The sequence below is a fragment of the Syngnathus scovelli genome, chromosome 14, assembly GCF_024217435.2.
Source record: "Syngnathus scovelli strain Florida chromosome 14, RoL_Ssco_1.2, whole genome shotgun sequence".
Taxonomy (NCBI): Eukaryota; Metazoa; Chordata; class Actinopteri; order Syngnathiformes; family Syngnathidae; genus Syngnathus; species Syngnathus scovelli.
Genome location: NC_090860.1, coordinates 11,411,592 through 11,432,702, shown reverse-complemented (window position 1 = coordinate 11,432,702; position 21,111 = coordinate 11,411,592). Strand labels below are relative to the sequence as shown.

Here is a 21,111-nt window from a genome sequence, read left to right as displayed (position 1 = left end):
AAGAAAAAAAAAAAACAGGGCTTCTTTCATTTTGTTGCATGCCTGACAGTTTGAAAATCTTGGCTGTTGCCGGATGACATCGAAGACGTCAACACCTTGTCAGGTGTGTACCGCGCAACTCTTTGGTTCCACTTGGGTGCCTTGCACGAGAACAAATACACACACTCACACACACACGCATGTATACACCTATACGTGCAGACATCACACCTCCATTTTGTTTCTGTTCCCTTTGACGAATTTTTTGCTCCACAAACGACTGATTTGTATTGAAGGTATTTTTACGGGCCTGTGCAAATACACGCAAGTCATTGCAAAATAAAAAATTCAAACAAATAACGGACGTAGCAGATTTTGAATGTCATATGACTCATTTGAATAAATAGGCCATGAACTGCAGTAAGCCAAAATGTTATCTGTTGACTATTGCTGACTCTGATTGGCTGCTAGCTAGCAAATCAGAACAAGCGCTTTCTTACGTTACTAAGAGTCAGCGTACCGCCCGACGATATTGCGCTGAATCACTGCCCCGAGCGACGTCAGCTTTTCAAAAGCTGAGGCAATCAGAGAGGTACTGGTCGTTAAAGAGAATAGATGACCAGACCCCACCCAAAAAAAAAAAAAAAAAAAGCCATTTGCCGGTGAAGACGCGCTCCTCCATTTTCATTAGCTGCTTGACTTCTAGATATAAATATATATACTCTCTATCTAATTGAGGTTGAAACCTTGCGCATTGTAATAGAGGGAGGGAGGGGGGTCTTTCCGGAACAATCTCTTTTCCCCCAAATGACAGCCCTGCTATGCTTGTCGACTGTGAGCGTGTTGCTTCTATCAAACTAATCACCGCTCGCTTGCTTTAGAATAAAAGCAATACCCAAAAAAAAAAAAGTCATTCCGTCAGTATCTCACACATCAAAGATTTCTTTGTTGGAGAAGATGCAAGCTTTGAGATGTTATGCTTATTTTATTCTCAAATTAAAAGGTTTGTTAAGAATTCGCCTTATCTTGACTTCATTTTAATCCTTTTTTTTTTTTCATGTCGCTTTCACGCTTTTCCCTTTAAATGATGCCTTACAGTTTCTGCGGTGCCGTGATAAGATGCTTGTGCGTGAACCAGATTAAGACATCACTAGTTTAAAAACACAAAAAAAGGCCCTAAAAGCAAGCGGTAATTAATGGCTTTGCTATATCTCAATAATAGAATATTCTTAATGACAGGCTGTGAGAACTCAAATGGAAATTATATTGAAATATTATATTTATATTATGAAGTTGCTTAAATTTGTTTATTTTTATTTAATTAAGATTGCATACTGTAATAGTGTACAGTAAAAGTAGATTTTATTTGTGCAATCAGATTTTATCTTCTATTTTACGCTATATAAAATAATTTGGAACGGATTAACGGCGTTCCCATTCGTTTTCAATGGGGAAAGATGATTTGAGACAGTGTGTTTTGAGTTATAAATGTAGCTGGGGAACAAGGCACCACTGCATGTGCAATTCTGATGGCTCCCACGCACACATTCAGTGGGGGCACAGTCCAACACTCCATAGTGTGTGCGAGTAGAAGCCAGATGAGAGGCTGCGACCGCCGATCGATTCCTCTGCTGTTTTTCAAACAACCAGGGAGGGATGAGACGGAGAAGGAAGAAGACAAGGATGCAAACGCGGTGGCCGGGAGTGGGGTGAAAAATGACAAACGCTGACCGGAATCCAATTAAGTGTCATGACACACACACAAATGTACGGAAAGCTTCCAAGGACACATCTCACACACACACAAAGCTTGTTAAGAATTCTCAGGGACGTGATAGTATACGGCATGGCTACATCATTCCTGAATTGTATACGAGAGACGCAGGAGTACACATGTGCAATATGCGTCAATATCCACATATGATGTCAACGTTCTGGAAGATTCTGACGTTTTGCTCAAGGTCGGGAAGCAAACGCGGTTGTTTGCCTCATAAAGATTTGTCGACGACAACCTTTGGACTAAAGCGGAGTAGAGTGGAGTAGAGAGTGAGAGTATTCACTGGGATTAGAGGGGATGCTTCGTGTTGACACAGAGCAAAGTGCCACGCTCACATCGCCGGGGATGGGAGGAAATACGGAGGTGCAGGCGCAGGGTCACCACTGAGAGCTTTTTGTGCACAATGCAAGCAAACGGTGCACAAACGGAGAAAAACCCGTCGTGCACTGTGATAAATATAAAGGGGTAGAAAGCAGGACAGAAATGTCCCGGGCCGCCCTCTGATTTAATCTCAGATGTAAAGAAATCAAAGTGTGTGTGTGTTGAAGAATTGGTTGCCACGGAGATTGCGACACCTTCAGTCTGCTGCCCTCACTTTAGCCTTACAAGTCAGAAACGACTAATTACCTCCAACAAGAACAACGGTACCTCAACTTTTAAGATTAATTCCTTTCGGGGCCAAGCTCGTAAATGACTATACTCGCACGCCGGGTAAATTTCCTCATGGAAATAAATTGAAACGTTCACTCCATTATTGTCCACCTTGTTTGGTTTTTCAACCCCACCTCCAACTCCACTTTGATCTTTGGTAGGCCCATGAGTCTGGGACCTGTTCCTTTTATTTGGCCGAGGCCCAAAAGGCGTCTTGTCATAATTAGTGTGGAATTTTAAATGAGCTTATCAGGTCAAAAGCAGCTTAGTCCTCCAGGACCCTTAGCGGTCTAGAAATTAGCCACGCTCGCTCGCAGACATAACAAAGACGGGCCCCGAATGCGCGACACGCAGACGTACTTTAGCGAGCCGCCTTCAAAAACAAACACGTACAAATAGGATTAGCCTACATTTTATCAGACAGTTAGGCGGGGAAAGGAAATTATTAATGTGAGTGACAAAGGAGGGAACACAAGTGATGTGTAAGGATGTCAGGGGGATGAATGAGCAAGAGGCTGGAGGGAAATAAGAAAAGAAACAAGTCAGCAAATAAGTCACTTCAGTTTCGTTTGCTTTGTCAAGAGTACAATTCGCAACGGAGATTCAGACTGAACCCAAAGTCTAACCGTACGGCATCAAAGCAAACTAAAACAAATTCGAAACGTAGCATGGCAAAAGAAAGTAAACTTGAACTAAATCAGGCTTATCGTACTAAATCTCAATCTGAAACAACTCAACCCAGACGAATAATTTACCGTAACTTGGACATCTAAAGTCATCTCAAATCTGAGCTAGCGCAAAAACTAGCATGATTTGGATATAGCAGATTAAGCTAGCTTCCAACAATCCAAATACAAGTACTGAGTGTTAAAATACTGAACTGCTAAAGCAACAAAAATAAACTAACACTAGTAAATATCCTCAAACACTTCTCCAGAGTTGAAGAGCTCGCCGTAGTTTGGGAATAAATCAATTTTGGATACCCACACATTTCACCGAGGCTAATTTCATCATATGACACCATGTTGTCACCTTTTTAAAATGTCAAAACCCGCGTGCGAGTCAGCGGCTTATTTCTTGTGTCGCAACGCTCATGGTAGCGAGTTAATTAGGTCATGTGTCTTTACGTAAGAAACATTTACATAGCAACTCCGGCGTGCTCCCGTCTGCCTCTTCTTTACAGCAAAAGAAGGATTGCGTAGAGCAGACACTTTTGCAATAGACACTAAGGTAATTAAGTCTTTTTTTTTGTTGTTGCTATTATCGCGAATTGTCCCTACTCGTTTCATCCTTCACTAAGCACATTGTAAAAGAACTGAAATCCCCAGTTTCAAGGTAATACAGAACCTTAGACTGACATAAACACAGAACAGGCGGGATTAAAAAAAGTATATTTCCGTCTCGCTCCTATCAGGCATGATTCGATCTGATACTATTCATCCCTCCATTTTTGAATCTCCGAATTGTGTGGCAAATGTGCGAACCACTCAGCCAACGTACGGAATGAGCTGATTCTATCTTTGTTAATATCATTTGTGGAACTTGAACAGCTGTCATGTCTCATTTTTATTAGGCGCCATGTAGAACGGCATTCCTTGTGACTCTAAATGAATGTGGCCTGGTTTGTTTCGTCTTTTGCGGCATGCGGCCGGGCAACATGCTGAATGTCATGCGTATTTCTTTTTATCTTTTTTTTTTGGAGGGGGGGGGTATTTTGGAACACCCAGCAGCATTAAATACAAAAAAGAAATTATAAATGTACCCAAGATGGTACAACTTTGTCATTGCTTACATTTTTTTTTTTATTGGACTCGCCACCAAAAAGGTTGACTGTCAATGTTCGCTTTAGCACCTAAATGGACGATTAATCCCTTTTTATGTTCCCTGACGCCCATCTGACTGTCAGATGATCCGAGACACGTTCAAAGCCAGGAATAAGCTCAATTTCACAAAATCACAGCTCCTGTCTGGACGCCTGCCTGTCGAGAAGATTTCAATCTTTAATGCGGCTAATGTCAGACACAGAGCGAGGGAGAGAGTGAGAGAAAGAGCATCAGACATGATGGGGAGAAGAGAAGAAGAAAAAAAAATCGACAGTGACTGGATTTGAGGCGGCAACCATGAGAGACGAGGCGGGAGAGGAGGGAAATGTCACGGCCAATCTTTAATGAAGGGCCTGGCGGGAACTATAGTTAGATAAATTATTTAAAGGCTTTCATTTAGCACGCCCCACTCACACCCCACCCCAAAAAAAAGAAAAAAAAAACTTGTGCTACTGCGATGATGTGCGTGGTGAAAGGTCAATCGTGTGTTGGGAGCGCTTCATTAACCTCCTAGCACCTTCCCCGCCTCAATTATTTTTGTCAAAGAGCACCTAAAGGAGGCTCGGTGGGCGTCAGGAGATACGGGAGCTGCTACTGTGGTCGGAGCTGATACCACCGCTCATGAGACAAGAGTTGAGGGGGCACGAGGGGGGTGTGTGTGCTTCGCTCACCTTATCTAGGAGCCCGGCGGCGTTCCGGAGCAGGTGGTGTGTCTGGGCAACTCGAGTCAAGTCAAAATCGCCGGAGGTGCAGCGGATGCATGACTGAAGCGGGCAGAGGGGAAGATGGTGGATGCCAAGGCCTGCGGAGTCCTCAACACTTTGATCCTCTAAAATGTTTTCTGCTCCCCCGTCAGGGCGAAGAGGAGGTTGGTTTCGTCCAGCGACTATGGAAGCCCCTCCAGTAAATCATATCCAACCTGTCTCTTTTGTTTATGCAAATAGATGGACAGATGGGATAGCTAGATGGAGTAGAGGCCATGGCTCAGGCGGTAGTTCGATTCCCTCTCTGTGTCGTTGTGTCCTTGGGCAAGACACTTCACATGCCTTGCCTCCAGTTCCGCTCACACTGGCTGGGATTGCATGTTTCGGAGGGGCCGTAGGCGCACACAAGAAGCTACACTTCCGTTAGCTTGTTCCTGGACAGCTGTGGCTATGTAGTTTACCTCCGCCAGAGTGTCAACGTTTGAGTGCATGAATAATGGATCCACTGTAAAGTGTCTTTGATTGTCCAGAAAAGCACTAAATAAATCTAATGGATTATTATTTATAGCTAGATAGAGAGCTGCAGAGCTAGCCAGATAGCTAGCGATCAAGCTAGATAGCTAGCTGGAAAGACAGCTAGCTAGCGAGATAGATGGATCATGAATTGACAGTCGATCCCACACAGAACTCTCAACAGTCGAATTATTATACAAAAGAGAAAATCTTATGTCAGCACTTTTTCAAGTCGTTCAGCCTCAGACTTCATCTCTACAAAGAGATTGTTAATGGGTGTTTGGGTGTTTAAGCAGGAAGGCTGCTTTTAATGAAGCATTCTCACACAAAATGCAATTGTTTCTATTCTTTCGCAAGCGGCTTGCTGCTAATCCCGCTGGGATTTGATCAAAAGCTTTGTTCTTTTTTAGTACTTCCCGGATCGCAAATGTCGAGATTTTAGGTTGTTGAAAAATGTTGCCGCGCTCCTTTAACACGGTATATTAACTTGCTTTAATGGGTGTGTGAACAGTTTTAATGGAAATAGCCTTGATTGAGAAACCCTGACTTGAATAAATAAAAGTATCTTCTAGGAGAGGTTTTAAAATGAAGGTTACGTGCTCTTGTGAGGATTGTGAACTCTAATTGAGACGTACTGGGCATTTTTTAAAATCACAATTTGAGACCCTTTTAGTGGACAGCTGAACTGAACTGAAGTCTAGAGACATTGTGATTTTCTCAGTAACCAACGGTAATTATGCATGTTAGCTCGACGGAGCACACCGAGATGATGATGTGAGACGTCTGTTCTGAGAGATGATTTAAGTGTTACAAAGGAGGTGAGGAAAAAAAAAAACAGTGCAAAGTGAGCTTGATGTATTTAGGTCAATTTCACGTCCACAACTATGACTTGGTGAAGCCTATTTGAAGAACTTGAGAGTGGCGGCGGTAATTAGAGGGTGCTAACGGACACCTTTAATTGCTGTAATCAAGCCGATGAAGTGAGAAGAAAGCTCATCTTTTTTTATGAGGATGACAGAAGAATTAAGAAATGACGAAAATTTGCCGAGACCCCGTCATCATTCCAAAATTTCCATGACCAGGCATTTATTTGTCTTACCTGGAAAACAAGCGAAAATTAAAGGATATTTCAAATTTTTACAAATTCCAGAAAATGAAAGCTGTTTCTATTTAATGTGAGTTGACGGAGCCGGTTAAAGTCAGCAAACTCTTCATCATTCCCATCCACAAAGGCTCACCGGGCTGGGAAAGAGCCATTAGATGAAGTGACACAAGATCTATGCCGTAAGGCTCGACAAAACCTGAGAGGTGGCGGCGGCGAGGCTTAGCCCGGCTTGGGCGTGCAAAGCATTATCTATGGATCACAGCGCGTCTCCACTGAGTGCTCTTTATAGGTAATCAATAGGCAAGCTGGCTCCTGATGGCTCTCACTCATTACAACTCTTTAATAAAAGCCCACCCTGCGGTGACTGGCGCTTTGGCGAAGAATCAACACACGCGGCGGGCACGTTATCGTGTCGCCATATTGGAAAGCAAATCTCTGTTTACGCACACATATTGGTGGTGTGCGTAACACGCGTGTCGCTCAATACTTATCATTTCTACCTGATGCAATAACATGATTCATTCATCCGTGAGCTCTCTGACACATCCTGGCGATGAGGAGCGTTTTCAGAGGGAGGGGGGGGAGTCGGGTGCGATCGATATGCGAATCGGCAATATATATTTATTTTTTTGATGGAAGCTGAAAATGCGAGGAGGGTTTGGAGTAAAGGTGACACGCGCTTAAACGAAGCGATCGATGCTCGAGTCCAAAATGCCTTTGTTGAAGTTGTGCCAGTTAAAATGAATCCGAGATGCTTCACTAGCATGTTTAGCTAGTTCAATGTTTAGCCGCTAGCTTGATGACGTCACGGCTAGCAACAGCATTTGGTGCTGAATATTTACAATTCTATAATACCCAATGGATGAAATACCGAAAGATGTGGTAAAAAAAAATGTCTCTCGGCTGTTTTGCTACGATTAGAAACTCTAAAAGAAAATGTCAAGTCAGGTTTCTCAACGTTGTTTTCTTTCCAAAACAAGCTAGCAGTGCTCTTGTTGCAGCAGTCTCAGCAGCCCACATGGGGAGTTAAGAGGCAGATACCTAAATGTTTCAAGCGCTCCTCGCCTTGAAGGTAGATTTAGCAAGAGGAGCACGGCGTAGCGTATGAAAGACAGGCCGGGCCATGTGCGACGGACTCCCCATTCTCGCTGGCTAAATATTTGATAGGTAGCGAGAGGGACCGAATGACGGTTGTGGAAGCTCCTTGAGGAGAGTGTAAAGTGTCCATGCAGGCATCCATGGGAGGGCTGAAGGTCGGGATGTTACAAGAGGTGGCACAATGCGCCGGGTGAATTATTCATGCCGTCGAGGTCAATGAGAGAGCCGGTCCGGCCTTATGGGTGGTCTGCAGAGGAGAACAAAGCTTCTCGCGCTACCGCCTAAGTAGGTGAAGAAGGTAGGCTGTGCTTATGTAGGACGGGACAAAAGAGAAGGAGGAGGCAGAGACGAGTCAAAGTGGAGACGAACCAAAAAGGGAAAAGATGATGTAAGAAGCATTTTTAGACAAATGGATCTCTGCAGAGGAACACACCGAGAAAGCCAAAGAAGTGGAAACGGTCTTTTTTTACTTTTGTGTTCGCCATGTAGTATTTATTACAGATGATTTGCTTCCCCTCGAACACAATTTAAAAGAGACCTGCGATTACGCTTTTGTTTTCTTTCCGCTTCGCAGCTTTGTTGTCACTCCGATCGGCAGCTCATCAATAAATAGCCATCCGCTCAAGATGCGAAGGACTATTGAACAGACAATAGATCCTCGAAGAATGTAACGCGGAAGATAAATGCTGCGAGGGTCCCAGAACAGCGATCGACAAACTGGGGCAATAAGTCCTCTTAAAAGAACCCAGTAGCTATTTATTGAATGGCTACTGTATTATTGATTAGCTACCGACGTATCATAAAGCCAGACATGTATCGTGCTGCTATATGGGCTGAGTAATGATGCGATGTTTCGGAAAGCGAACCTGTACATAATACAGTCCACACTTGGTGCTACAACGGTGTTAAAAAGGGGAAATAATCCTCACGATAAACACTGAGTCAGTGGTGGCGCTAGAGGGAGGACAGTGAGGGCACTACCTCCCCCAAGGTGCCAGTGCTTCCATTTGTTTGCTAACGTTGTGAACTGACTAACAAAAAATGCTAAATTAGCTAATGACAACTCAAGGGAAAAAAATGCTACAATCAGAATATATTTTTTTCAGATTAGCCCAAAAAAAAACAAGCTAGAATAACAGAAAAACCCACATTTGCCACATCAAACAATCCTCTCAAACATCTTGACTTCTCCAAATCGATTGCATCAGTGTTGCTAATGCTCCCGAGCTCACATTCCTCCAAGTTCCTGATGTCCCAGTTTTATCCCGCCAACACTTTCTACAATCTCACCCAATAAAATAAACTACAATTATCGGTTTCCAACAGCTACATAGAAAATAAATGCTCCAAAGGCAATATGATGAAGATGTAGAGCTCATCCTAAGGGACCCTGAACAGGCCATCTGTTTATCGCACATGATTGTGAACCCTAAGTCCGGGTCCTGACATGGTCCAGGGCGGTCCAACATAACATCTGTTTTAATGGGACCGCCTTTGACTTGGTGCCAAATGCTCAATTCATGGTCACTAATTACTATTGCAACAGTTGACCTTTTGACTACAATAGCGAAACGGGTTGCAACAAGGATCATGTTGGTCTTCAAAATGAAGATTGCAAACTCAATTAGATACAAGTACTTTTCCTTTTAACGTGTACACTGCATGATAGATAGCAACAATATAATGTGTAAAGTTGAGGAATCCGAGACGGGCATTGTACAAGACTCGTGAGGATTTACGATATGTGCATTAAGGGGATTTTCAGAGGGAGTATGTATGAGAAAGGGATTCGATTACATTCATCGGATGTAGTGAAGACTGTGACGGACTTTTGATGACATGGCGACATATGAGGGGGGTGAGGTCACGTCGATGCGAGATACAGTTGCAGGAGAAATGATGGGAAGCATTCGGCGTGACCTGGATTTCTGCATAGTTCGGTCATAAAATGTGAGAATCTGTCATATAATTCTATTTATTTCCCCAACAGGAACAACACACCCAGTCACTATAGACCAGGGATGTCAAACTCATTTTTGTGTTGGGCCGAATCATAGTCATAGTTTCCTTCTGGCCCCTGGGGCTTAGGTTTGACACTTGATGCTGTATACAAATTAGTTCATACATAGCGGTAACAGATATTAAAAGTCCCTGCTAAAGTGAATTCCGAGATGTTTTGACATCCATTACACACGACTGAAGAAATGCTAACGATTAAAATTAATTTCCACTCCGGGAACCGCAACTATTTGCCTACAAGCCATTCAAAAGCAAATTGTCCATAATCAGTCCCTTTTAAATGGACTAAATTAGGCATGGGACTTTGTGACACTGACAATCAGTATCAAATGGTCTATTCGGGTGCCCATATGGGACGATGATGAGTCGCTCGAACGCTGGCCAATGTGCGAAGGTGCGTCACTTTATGGAAGCTGACAAGACAACCTGGCGCACGGTGCGGGCGCTCGTCGAAAGCCGGGAAGGACAAACTGTGTCTCGCACACAACGCTGGAAGAGATGTCAAACAAGACGACGTGCTCGAGAAGCGCATGCGTTCATAAATAAACATGCACACATGCTGCCATGGGTGGCAAAGTCTCCAAAAGGCAAATGGATGGCTGCTCAAAGCGTCAGAGTAGCCTCCACGGATTAGTGACAAAGCGTGTTGGCCTAATGGAGATTAAAGCCAATGAAGAGAGGAGAAGCACCCTCTTAAAACCTTCACTTTAGTAATAGGCCACTTCTGGGATCAGAAGGAGCCCCGCTGAGACAAAAGTGGAAACGACATACTTCGGAAAATGAAATTCAGAGACTTCAGTATAGCGAGCGTTAAGGGTACTCACTTTCAAAGGCACTTCGGGGTAGTTTTTACTTTTTATAGTGGTTCATGTCAGTTGTCACAACTATTAAGGCTTTAAAAATGAAATAATAATTGTGGTTGTATTCTTTTTATATTATTAAAACGAAAAAAAATATTATTCTGTGTTAGTTTGTTTGCATTGTGTTGCGAGCTAACGCTGTTGTTAGCTTAATGCTATCACACAACGGGTATGAGTGCCAATCATTGTTTCACATTACTGTCATGCTTTCCGTCACAAATCAAAACAAATATAAGTTGAATGATGAGTCAGTCCCTCCCTAACTTTTCAACTTTATTTCCTAAGATTACAAAAAGTCAAAAGTGAATTGCCTGGAGGTAAAAAAAAAAAACGCATAAATCCAACAGTCCCGATGTTTGTCCGTTGAGTGAGGGGCGATTTAATTGCGCCGCTGGCCTGCCTCCACACGCCGCAGCAAGCAATCAAAGTAGTGCTTTGTCGGGCTTTCAAAGTTCCGGCACCCAGACACCACATTCTATTTCATTTCAAGTCTGCTCGCTGCCAGCCTCGGGGCTCCGCTTCGTTCCTCTGTTGCCATCCACGAGCGTGAATATACAAATTAATGAGAACGACATTTGAAAAAAGAAAAAAAAAAACACAGCTCTTAACGAATGGGCTAAAATAATTATGCAAGTTGACAAAGAAAACAAAAAGGTGTTGTTTTTCTTTGACAAAATGAGACGCCTCCATCTACGTCAGCCCCCGGAGTGAAATGTTTAAGAGGGTCAACAGAGTCGGACTGTCTGCGCTCAGATTATGCATGAATCTGCCCGCTTATCGTCTGACCTTTAAATTGAAGCCGCGAAGGCCCGAGGGATGCCGCTCGTACCCGATTGGACGCGGCGGACCCGCTGACCAAGGAAATTAACAGAGTCGGTAGGTGCGCCGAGCCCCAGGGCAGCGGGAATGAAGGGAGATAGTTGAGGAAGGGTTGATAAGAGCACACAACTTATTTCTGTCTCTCCAGGGCTTGGAACTACTAAAGTTACTGCCAAATCTCTCGTCCATGTCCCCAACCGTCTCTGGTTGTTGCTTTTTCAACTATTTTCTTCTTGTTTATCTTCAAACAAGTGTCTTGAGTTGTTACTTTACGGTGTTTTCGCTAAGCCCCAACACAATTTCCGAAGTGACTGTTGTTCTCATTTGTCATTTCTTTTTCCATTTTGCTCTCATTTTTCATCTTCGGATTCCCCAACCAGGTGTTGGATTTTGTGATTTGTTGTTTGGCCCAGTACAAATTTGGGTACAAGCTTAGCACATGAAGTAGCCTAGCATAAACGACTGTCGTGGCGTGCTAACGTTTTCATTCTTCTTTCTTTTTAGCTTGTTTGAAGTAGGTCAGTTTTACTTTCTCGTTTCAGTTTATCGACAAGTGCCCCCAAACATGTTCTGACATGACACCATGCGAAGCCCAAATAAATAAAAATAATTTCCCGATAAAACACAAGTAGACAACCAGACGACTATCCCGGACATGACTACGTTGCAAGACAGAACAGGTTAAAAAAATATATATATTGATATTCTTCAAAACTTGAGAAGAGGTGGAGAAAGTCATTATGTTCCGTCAAGCATGCTAACGCAAGGGGGCAGCTAAGAAGCCACCAGTGATGTATTAGCTAGATTTTCTGGCTGTCCCTGCCCTTTGGCTTTGGGCTTCTTGCTGTATTTTTTATTTATTTTTTTAACGGTGAAGTGGGGGGATGTCGGTGGTCCGTGATTGCCTGATAGATAGATATCTCCGACTAGAGAGGGTGCGAGGTGGAAGAGGCGACAGCGGTTGAGGATGAGGTGTGTGTTTTGTCATCCACAGGGACAGCGGGGCTCAGCGCGTCTGTGGAGGATGATGGATTACATCGAGGGCCACGGGTTTATGTGTATGTTTTGCAAGGATGTATATACGTGTGTTCACTTTCCCCGGCGTCTTCTATGCAAACAAAAGAGAACATGCGAGCGAATTAATTTTTCACGACGCCAACGGGAAAAGGTCATTAAATAAACCAAATGTTTGCCAACGAGAATCCTTGGGAACTAGAACTCGAAGAACCAAGAAATCTGCGGGTCTAAGGAGGCCAGAGATAATTATTCAGATTTTTTTTTATGGAACCACAGACGCCGTTTGGAGGCATTCCGCTGTTTTCTTTATGAAGCCATCCAAGTATGGCCTGTGATGCTCAGATAAAGACATGGGCGAAGACGGAGTGGCTGACCCTGGCGTCGCATCTGTCACCATCGGAAAAACCTCCCAAGTCGGACATGCACAGAGAGCTACTATCACAAGCTGTGTGCGTGCGGAATGCAAGTGCTTGAGACCTTATCATAGCTGGCCACATTCCTACAGCAGGAAGATAAAAGAGGCTAAATGAAACAGATCACCCCGTGTTTCTCCGTGTGTGTGCTACTGCGAGACTATGTCAGTGATGAATTGGGGTTTAAGGACCTACACCTTCCAGATAAGCAGAGAAAACTGCCACTGGGACAACACAACAATGCCACAGTAGCAGCTAAAACGTCCAAGGAGCACCAACGGCATTGAAAGCGTCTAATAAAAAGTACAGGGCGCCTGATCTAAAGTTGTTGAGCCAACCAAGATTCCCGTTACATTTATTTTTTTCATAAATGGCTCTCAGATGACAGATGGTCTCGAATAAGAAAAAGGCTTTCCGTCTTCTCTAAATAAAGACTGACCATCAATTTCAGTCCGCGTTCTCACATCAGCAATAATATAGTGGTGTACTCCAAATGTATCGTCCCGAATGTCAAGGGGATAAAATTGTAACGAAAAATGAACCACAGCAAGAAGAATGTGAGAAGAATCACTTGTGTGTCCATTCACCCGCCCATCCATTCAATGCTTTTCAACTGCTTGTCCTCTTCAGCCTCGGTGGGAAGATTGAGATTTATCCCAGATGACTTTGAGGGGTGAGGTCGGATACACCCAAGATGGATACACCGTGACGACACCATTTTGAATCGGTAACGATAACATTGGGACATCTGCGTTGACATTCCCTAAGATTTTAAACCCTCAAGAGATCCGAGAGACATTCCAAAAGACAATGATGGACTTCTTGGAGTTTCACCTTATCTGACATTTTGTGCAGTTCTGCTTTACCCCTTTTCCCTTCCTAGGTTGACGTGCGGCAGATGAGTACCTTCCTCCTCTGAGCTCGGAGGAAGAATTTTCCAGATGAGCGAGCACGTCTCCCTCCACTTCATAGGAAATGTTGTTGCATTTCATTAGGGCCGGGATTCATCACAGCAAGCAAATAAGAAGAGCGTGCAAATCACACCAAAGGAATTCCGACGCCGTCCTCCACGCGGTTCTCACGGTTAATGCGCGGAAAGGCGCAAAGCAAACAAAAAGACAGCGAGAGATGATTCGGGAGACAACAGGCTGCATGGAGGATGCGGGTGAAATGTGATTGCTTATTATTGTGCTCTTCAAAATGATACATGAGCGTGTCAGTCGGCTGCCTGCAGTTAAACAGCTGGAGTTTTTATTTTTTATTTTTACTTCTTCACAGAACAATAGAGCTGTTCCCGGAACCGAGAGTCTGTTTTCTTATCGGGGGTCTGGTTCTCTTGAGTGAAAGGACACTTGAGAGTCTGTTTTTGGCAGTGGCTTAGGGTCCAGCTCTGACAGCGGAAAAATAGCAGCGATAAGGCCCCGTATACAGGCCGATTTAACGGGTCGCAACCTTGTCTCCGAGCGGGGACGACACTGTCGGAGTGTGTGAACGCGGCCTGGGGGGGATGTGTCCCGCGATGGGATGCCGGTGATATCTGACTGTAGCCCTGACCCCCCACAGCAGTGGTTGTCAGCATATTGATTCATAGCTAGAACAACGGAGGAGGAAAATGGAAAGGGTCAGGCCACGTAAATGGGGACAGACTACGATTGTACGTCTTTTTTATTTTTGTGCGTGTGGAAAAGAATCCAGTCGGTGGATGGTGGGCATTGTACGCGAAGTCAACAGCTGCATGAGTGGGGGAAGACAACAGCTGCATTCATGACAGATGCACAAACACGTCGACACATAGTGGACAGAGGAGCTCTTGTGGAGATTAGAGGGATGCCATGCAAGTTCTCGGAGTCAAAGTGTGGGAGAAGCAAAGGGATTAGTTAGTCCTTCAGCGCTAACAATGGCTGGGCCTGTGTTGGCGAGAGGCGACACGCTCGCTCGTTCCGCGACAGCCGCCGACGGTATGAATGACGTTGGGCCTCAAAGGAAGCTTTGATTTCATGTCAATAAAATACTCAAAGTAGGAGAGAGTCGTATTTCAAAAAAACAACCTTCTAACAAACCTGTTGATATAACCCATAGGTATCAAACTCAAGGCCCGGGGGCCAGATACGGCCAGGCAAATCATTTTACGTGGCCCGCAAAGACAAATCGACTTTAAGTGTCAATACTAAAATTACAAATTGTCTTCACTTATGAAAAAAATGCTAGATTTTTTAGTAGCATTCATCCTTTGAAAATATTTACAGTTTATACTAGTCTCTGAATTTGACACCCCTGACGATGAGCCATGGAACTGACCATCCATCCATCCATCCATCCATCCATCCATCCATCCATCCATCCATCCATCCATCCATCCATCCATCCATCCATCCATCCATCCATCCATCCATCCATCCATCCATCCATCCATCCATCCATCCATCCATCCATCATTCCTGAGCTAACTTTTCTACACCGCACACTCCACCAAACACTCTGACCTTGTTGAGCAGATTCGGTTCTGTGCGCTGGCAGCCGCACGGGCCGCTCCCCCGGCCCAAACCGAGAGCGGTCAATATCAGGGACGCCTGCCAGGTGAGAGGTTGGCTCAGGTTTAATTGATGCGCAGACGAGCAGAGGAGAGGCCGGTCGCTGTAACTACCGGGGCCGGGCTAAACTATTCCTGGTGGGCTTCACTTGGCCGACCGCTGAGCCTGCGCGCTAGCGGAACAGCTCGTGCTTCAAAATGGTTTAGGGGATTGATTTGACAGCTAATTTACCGAGAGGATTTGCATAAGGCCTTGTGCTAATAAGGCGGGCTTTTCTCTCCACCGCCCCCCTTTTTGTCTTTCGCAGATATCTTTGAAGGCTCCTTCCTTCCCTTTCAACAAATGGTAACAGATTATGTACGCGAATTAGGAAGACAAGAGATTTAAATTGGATATCGATTAAGGGACTAAAGCCTTGTGTCTTCTCCTGTTAACGCCCGCGTTTAAATGATTGATGACAACGTCACGCTTTTACATCCGACCGTGTGTGCGTGGAGGTACGTTTGGGGTCGCCGCTACCTGTGAGCTTTACACGCCGCTAAATACTGACATCGCCGGCACAAAAAGAGACCCGCCGATCTGATGATAATCTGGCTGGGTCTTCACGCCAGCCAGGCGGAGGCTTTCACAGAGGACAAATCCTCGACACACACTTGGACAAAACTGGGATTCTTATCGCCGAGGACAAAGAAAAACATTTTCACTGCCTCGTACTCTCAGTCAACCAAAAGGAAATACCGGAATTGAGCAATCTCAGATTATCACAATATTTTCTTTCGTTTGAAACACCATTTTCAAAAACGTCGTAAATATATTCAAACACACAAACAGGAAGAGTCGGTACTCACTGTTCTTGTTCTTGAAGATGTTGAGGATGGGGAGGATCTGGCGATAGTAAGGTACCAGACTTTCTCCCACCGTGTCGCCTGACATCACCAGATGCTGCAGAACTTTCAAGGTGGTGCATATCACTTGACGGTTCCTCGTGTTTAGAGCGTCTGGAAGCCAGAAAATAGTATCGACTTATATAACTTCAAAACTATTATGACCTCATCTATGGTGGCCAAACATGCTAGCAGGCAATACGGGCAGTTCTCTGCAATGGATGATCTCAATTTCGCTAGCTAAACAACCGAAAATCCTTTCCTTCCTATTTTCTTTCCGTTTATAAGAATGGCTTGTCTGCAATCACTGAGGCCAAAGCTAATAAGAGCCAATCACAAAGCTATTTGGTCTTCAGCAGCACTTAACTCCATCTCCACCTACCCAGGAGAACAAAAGGCGGTGGGAGAGTCGAAGGGTGGGAGAGATCACCGGAGACAAACGAAAGAAACAACAAAAATGTCAAGGGGGGAGGCATATCGAAGCAACACTTTCATGGCTATGCTGCTAAATATGCGCGAGAGTGTTATGATATTAAAACTCGAAGGGGTCTGGCACAAGCGGCAAAATTCGAGCCCCCTGAGCCATTTTGCAATATAAATTTAGCTAGGAAGATGTTTGCCTTTACGGTTTGAAGCGATTTTGTCCAACTGCTACCAAACTGGTATTATAAAACACCAAAATTTAAAATTCTGCCCTCTAGGACGACATACGTTAGCCGAGCAAATTATTTCTCGTTGGGGAAACATTGCATTGTCATTTCGAGCACACCTCTGTGAAGAGACTCCTTATGCATGCGTAATGAGAGCTTGCTGCAAATGCATTACAGCTACAACAGCAAAAAAAAAAGGAAACAAAATAAACAGTCAGGTCAAAATCATAAATAATTTATGGACTAAAGCTAATAAATCATGTTTGTGGACATGGTAGTTGCTCGAAGACGTAGCGTGAGATATTGGTCTAAGTATGTAGTCACATGTGCTTCCTCAGACAAAATGGCCGCCAACACACAAAAGCAATATCAGCGAAATGTTATTACTCGATGAGTATTTAAGAGGCAATTTGTTTCATGATACCGGTTGACTTCTCGTTGTTGTCAATTCAACCCCGAGTGAGGCTAAGCTGGACAGAGAATGGCCGGAAAGCTTGATAGATGTGTTTGTCTCGTTTACAGGCGCTGTTTGCCTACTCTTTGCAGTCGTGGCTCAGCATGCCGACTCTAATCCTCGACGACGGAAGATGAGCACGTCATTAATTAAGACTTGCGGGCGGGGAAGCGTGGTTGTAATAGAGTTGCAAATCTCCGACATGCTGAGTCAAAGCCGCTTGATGTGAGGCAGCGCATGAATGTGTCAGAGGTCAAATGGGTCAAGGTGAGTGGGGTCCAGAAAATACCAAACCTAAAAGAGTCTTCAACTCTCTCTTGATAACATAAGATCAGATTAAATACCGTACAGGGAAGTTGTTTATTGACTATGTACGCAACAAGGTAGGTGCTGCTGTTTTGGTTAGCAATTGAATTGATGGAGAAATACGGCATGAGATAGCAAATAGCTAGCTGTGGTTAAAAACACCATCTTCATATAACTTATGATCTTTAAAAATGGATGGGAAATGTATTTTGACTCCTCTATGCATGTGTCTCGATAGGTGCTGCTGTTTTGGTTAGCAATGGAAATCGAATGGGCTTACTCGTCAATGGTGGTCTATTTGAGGGAGGCTTTTATTTTCAGTCCAGTATTTGCTGATGAAACGAGAAGTAGACAATGCAGAGTGACTGATTCCATCACCTCATCCTTGGCATTCACCCTCGCCCCCTCCCTTACCGGACGAACACGCGTGCAGATATCCGCCATCACCGTGATAAGGTGGAATGTGCGATGACAGGAGTTTGAAACCTACATAACAAACAATAAAATTCTAATTACCAGCCAGCGCAAACAATTTTCCCTGCTGTGACATTTGGACCGCAGAACCGTTCAATTATTCATCAGCATTCTCGCCTTGCTAGAAGAGAGGTAAAAAAAAAAAAAAAAAAAAAATGTAGAAAGCAGGAGGTGTAGGAGGGTACTGATGTCTTATTGCGGCTATAAAACCTGCGTGTGGACATATCTGAATTGCATAATTGAGCATTCACGCCAGGCCCTGTTTCATATTTAGAGTGAAAATAAAAAAGCATTCACCAGTTACTGTGCAAAAACAAATCCAGTGTCATCCTGCGTGAATAAATCCCCAACCAGAACACTCCAAATTTGGATCAGCGCCAAATGACAACTTTGTAGCCCCGCCTCCTGCTTTAAGATTCATGTATTATCCACATATAACTTTTTTTTTATAAGATTTAGAATAAATTTTGGATGCATACCAAAATAAAATCTTTTCTTCCCATTTTTTACCTTCCAAAAAAGTTTGGGGAAAATTCTTCCTGTAGCTTGTTTGTAATCTTGCAAGCTAACATGGAAAAAAACGTTTTCAACGAGTTATTAAAAGTACACAAACATGTTTTGGTTAGCAACCAATCTACCTGATATATTTATTTATTTATTTATAAAAAAATATATAAATTAAATGAAGTAATTAAATAAATTATTAGAGATTATTATTGTTCGAGGGAGGTGTTTATTTTCCTTCCGTGATTTGTTAAGAACAAGAATACGACTGGTTGTGGTCATCTACCATCCCCCGTTTGAAGATTTAACAAGAAATGATCGCATAATCGCAGCTTTAAGGCAAAAGGAAAGCATACGGCGGTGGGAAAGTGGAGTCTTGGAGAAATCATGATATTGTAACGTCAGCCGGAGACTGCTTCATTGTGTATTCTCACCGGATGACCTGCATTCATCATCAAAATTCACCAGAGCCTGACGCGACTCGTGGCTGTGCAGATAAGAGGCTGGCAGCCACATTGAAGGTGTATTAACGTCAGCGAGAGGAAAAAATATATATGTTGCCTTTTTGGACTGGAGACAGCTTCTTTTTTTTTTTTTGGCTATCCTCCTTTTCCTCCCTTGTAATTAATCTGAAACAGGGACACAGACTGCTGCCTCGCGGATGCCGAAACAAGGCGTGTTTTTTTTTTTTTCCCGTTCTTTAATAACCAGGAAAGTTAATAAGGAGTGGGTCATTTAAAATTCCATTATCAACGCAAAGTATAGGCAGCGGTAGTCACCTTTTGCTCGGGCTCCATCAAATGTAAACGAGCAAATCTGCTGAAGGTTTTCAATCCATAGACTAATGTGTGTGCAAAGTAGGCGCGTCCAGAAACCCTAACGTGTGAAAAGACGGAACATTAACTACTTGATGCCACATTAGAAAATGGCGGCATCACACTGACTGTCACGATTCAGTGTTTCAAAATGGCAGTGCTGATTTTTATGCCTGATTGTCTATAAATAATACAAATAAGCAACATTTTTTGAAAAATCAACACAAATTGGCCATCTCGTGCTTCACAGGCGGCCATTTTGAAAGTGACACAATGTTGCCCTATAAAATAAAAACCTGGATCTTACAACCGTTTTGTCCACACACTCTGAACTACCCTGCCCACAAAGTTATATTGTCTATTTTGGAGGTGACCTTCCCCTCTATCGGACAACTCGAGCGTGTACGTGTGGAAATGGAAAACACGTGAGGGCGGCAACAACGCAGCTAAAAGTAGTAGGTGGCGCAATTGGCAGCAGATTATCAAGTATGCTTTTAGAAACCGCTTGTTCCGGGTGACCCTCACAGTTCACGTAAGAATAGAAAAACGTGCGACCTCACATGGTCGACAGTAGCGCTAAGATTATAATTCGGATCTGCTTCAGACCAGAGCAAGCTGATTAAAGGGTAATGCAACGTATCAAAACGGTGAATAATTGATTCGTGAAACGCCGCATTAAAGATGCAGTCAATTTTTAAGCAGATCACAAGACTGTCAGTCAGTCATGAAGAAATTATATTTACTACACGAAGGCAATTTCATTTTTTTCAGTAGCCCTACCCCGGACTCACTTTTGATAGGAATGATGAGCTGTGGGACGACTGGCTGGATCTTAGGTCCGCCGTGTTCCAGGAGGTCATGGATGCCCTGGCGAGCGAAGAACTCATACGGGTGGGTCGTCTCACATAACCCGTCAAAAAGCAGCGGTAGGAAGTGGTGGTAGTCCAGTTTCTCAATTTCCACCTGACGGGCATATTTTCAAATGATCATTCACATTCAACACAATCGATATTAGTTGCATATAAAAAAAATGGACAGATGCAAACACACGCGCGACATATGCGCACACTCCAGCTGGGGCCGGCTGTTGGGGATCAGCTCCGAGAAACATGCGGCCTTGTGTGAGTTGACACGCTAACACCTGTTTACACCATTTTGCAAGACAGACAGAAAGACGCATGGAACGCAACACAATAAGCCTTAATTAATGCCGTGAAGTCAGCAAAATAAACTATTGCCGAAATATTTCATCTATTTGTTGCGTGAAGAATGCAAACACTAGGATAAGCGGCGACAGCTGCACCAAAGTCCTTGAACGCAGCACGAGGAAATAACCCTAAATGTTAAACGCGTCACAGTTGGGCCGTACGGCGGCTCCGGTTACCGAGTGTGTATTTTTAACGCGGCTTCAGCTGTGGCCAAGAATCCCTGCGGCACAATTGTTGGGCGCGAGGGTTGGAGGTGGAAGGGCGGATGGTGTTTTTGATGTGATGAAAGGCTATCCCTCTACTGCAAAAGCAAGTGGTCCCCCTTGAAGGCCCAGAGGACAGCTGAATGAGCTATGACTAAACACACACACATACATGCACACGTACAAAAAAAACGCACGCATATAGCCTGCAGGGTCACACTGCTCCTTGCTCGAATGTCACCCGGGCCATGACGCTTTCAAGTCATCGGGACTTCAAAAGCAGGGTGAGCAACATCGCCCAACC

General features: G+C 44.0%; 1 protein-coding gene across 3 annotated transcripts in view; it reads right to left on the bottom strand.

The window, feature by feature from the left end:
- pacrg (PARK2 co-regulated) overlaps nucleotides 1–21,111 on the bottom strand; it is a 109,574-nt gene that overhangs the window by 11,750 nt on the left and 76,713 nt on the right. For all 3 annotated transcript variants that reach the window (XM_068652995.1, XM_068652994.1, XM_049739586.2), the window contains 2 exons: nucleotides 20,188–20,359; nucleotides 16,158–16,307 (listed from right to left, as the gene is read on the bottom strand). In XM_068652995.1, coding sequence (XP_068509096.1) covers nucleotides 16,158–16,307; nucleotides 20,188–20,359 — 322 coding nt within the window. The remainder of the gene's footprint in view (nucleotides 1–16,157; nucleotides 16,308–20,187; nucleotides 20,360–21,111) is intronic.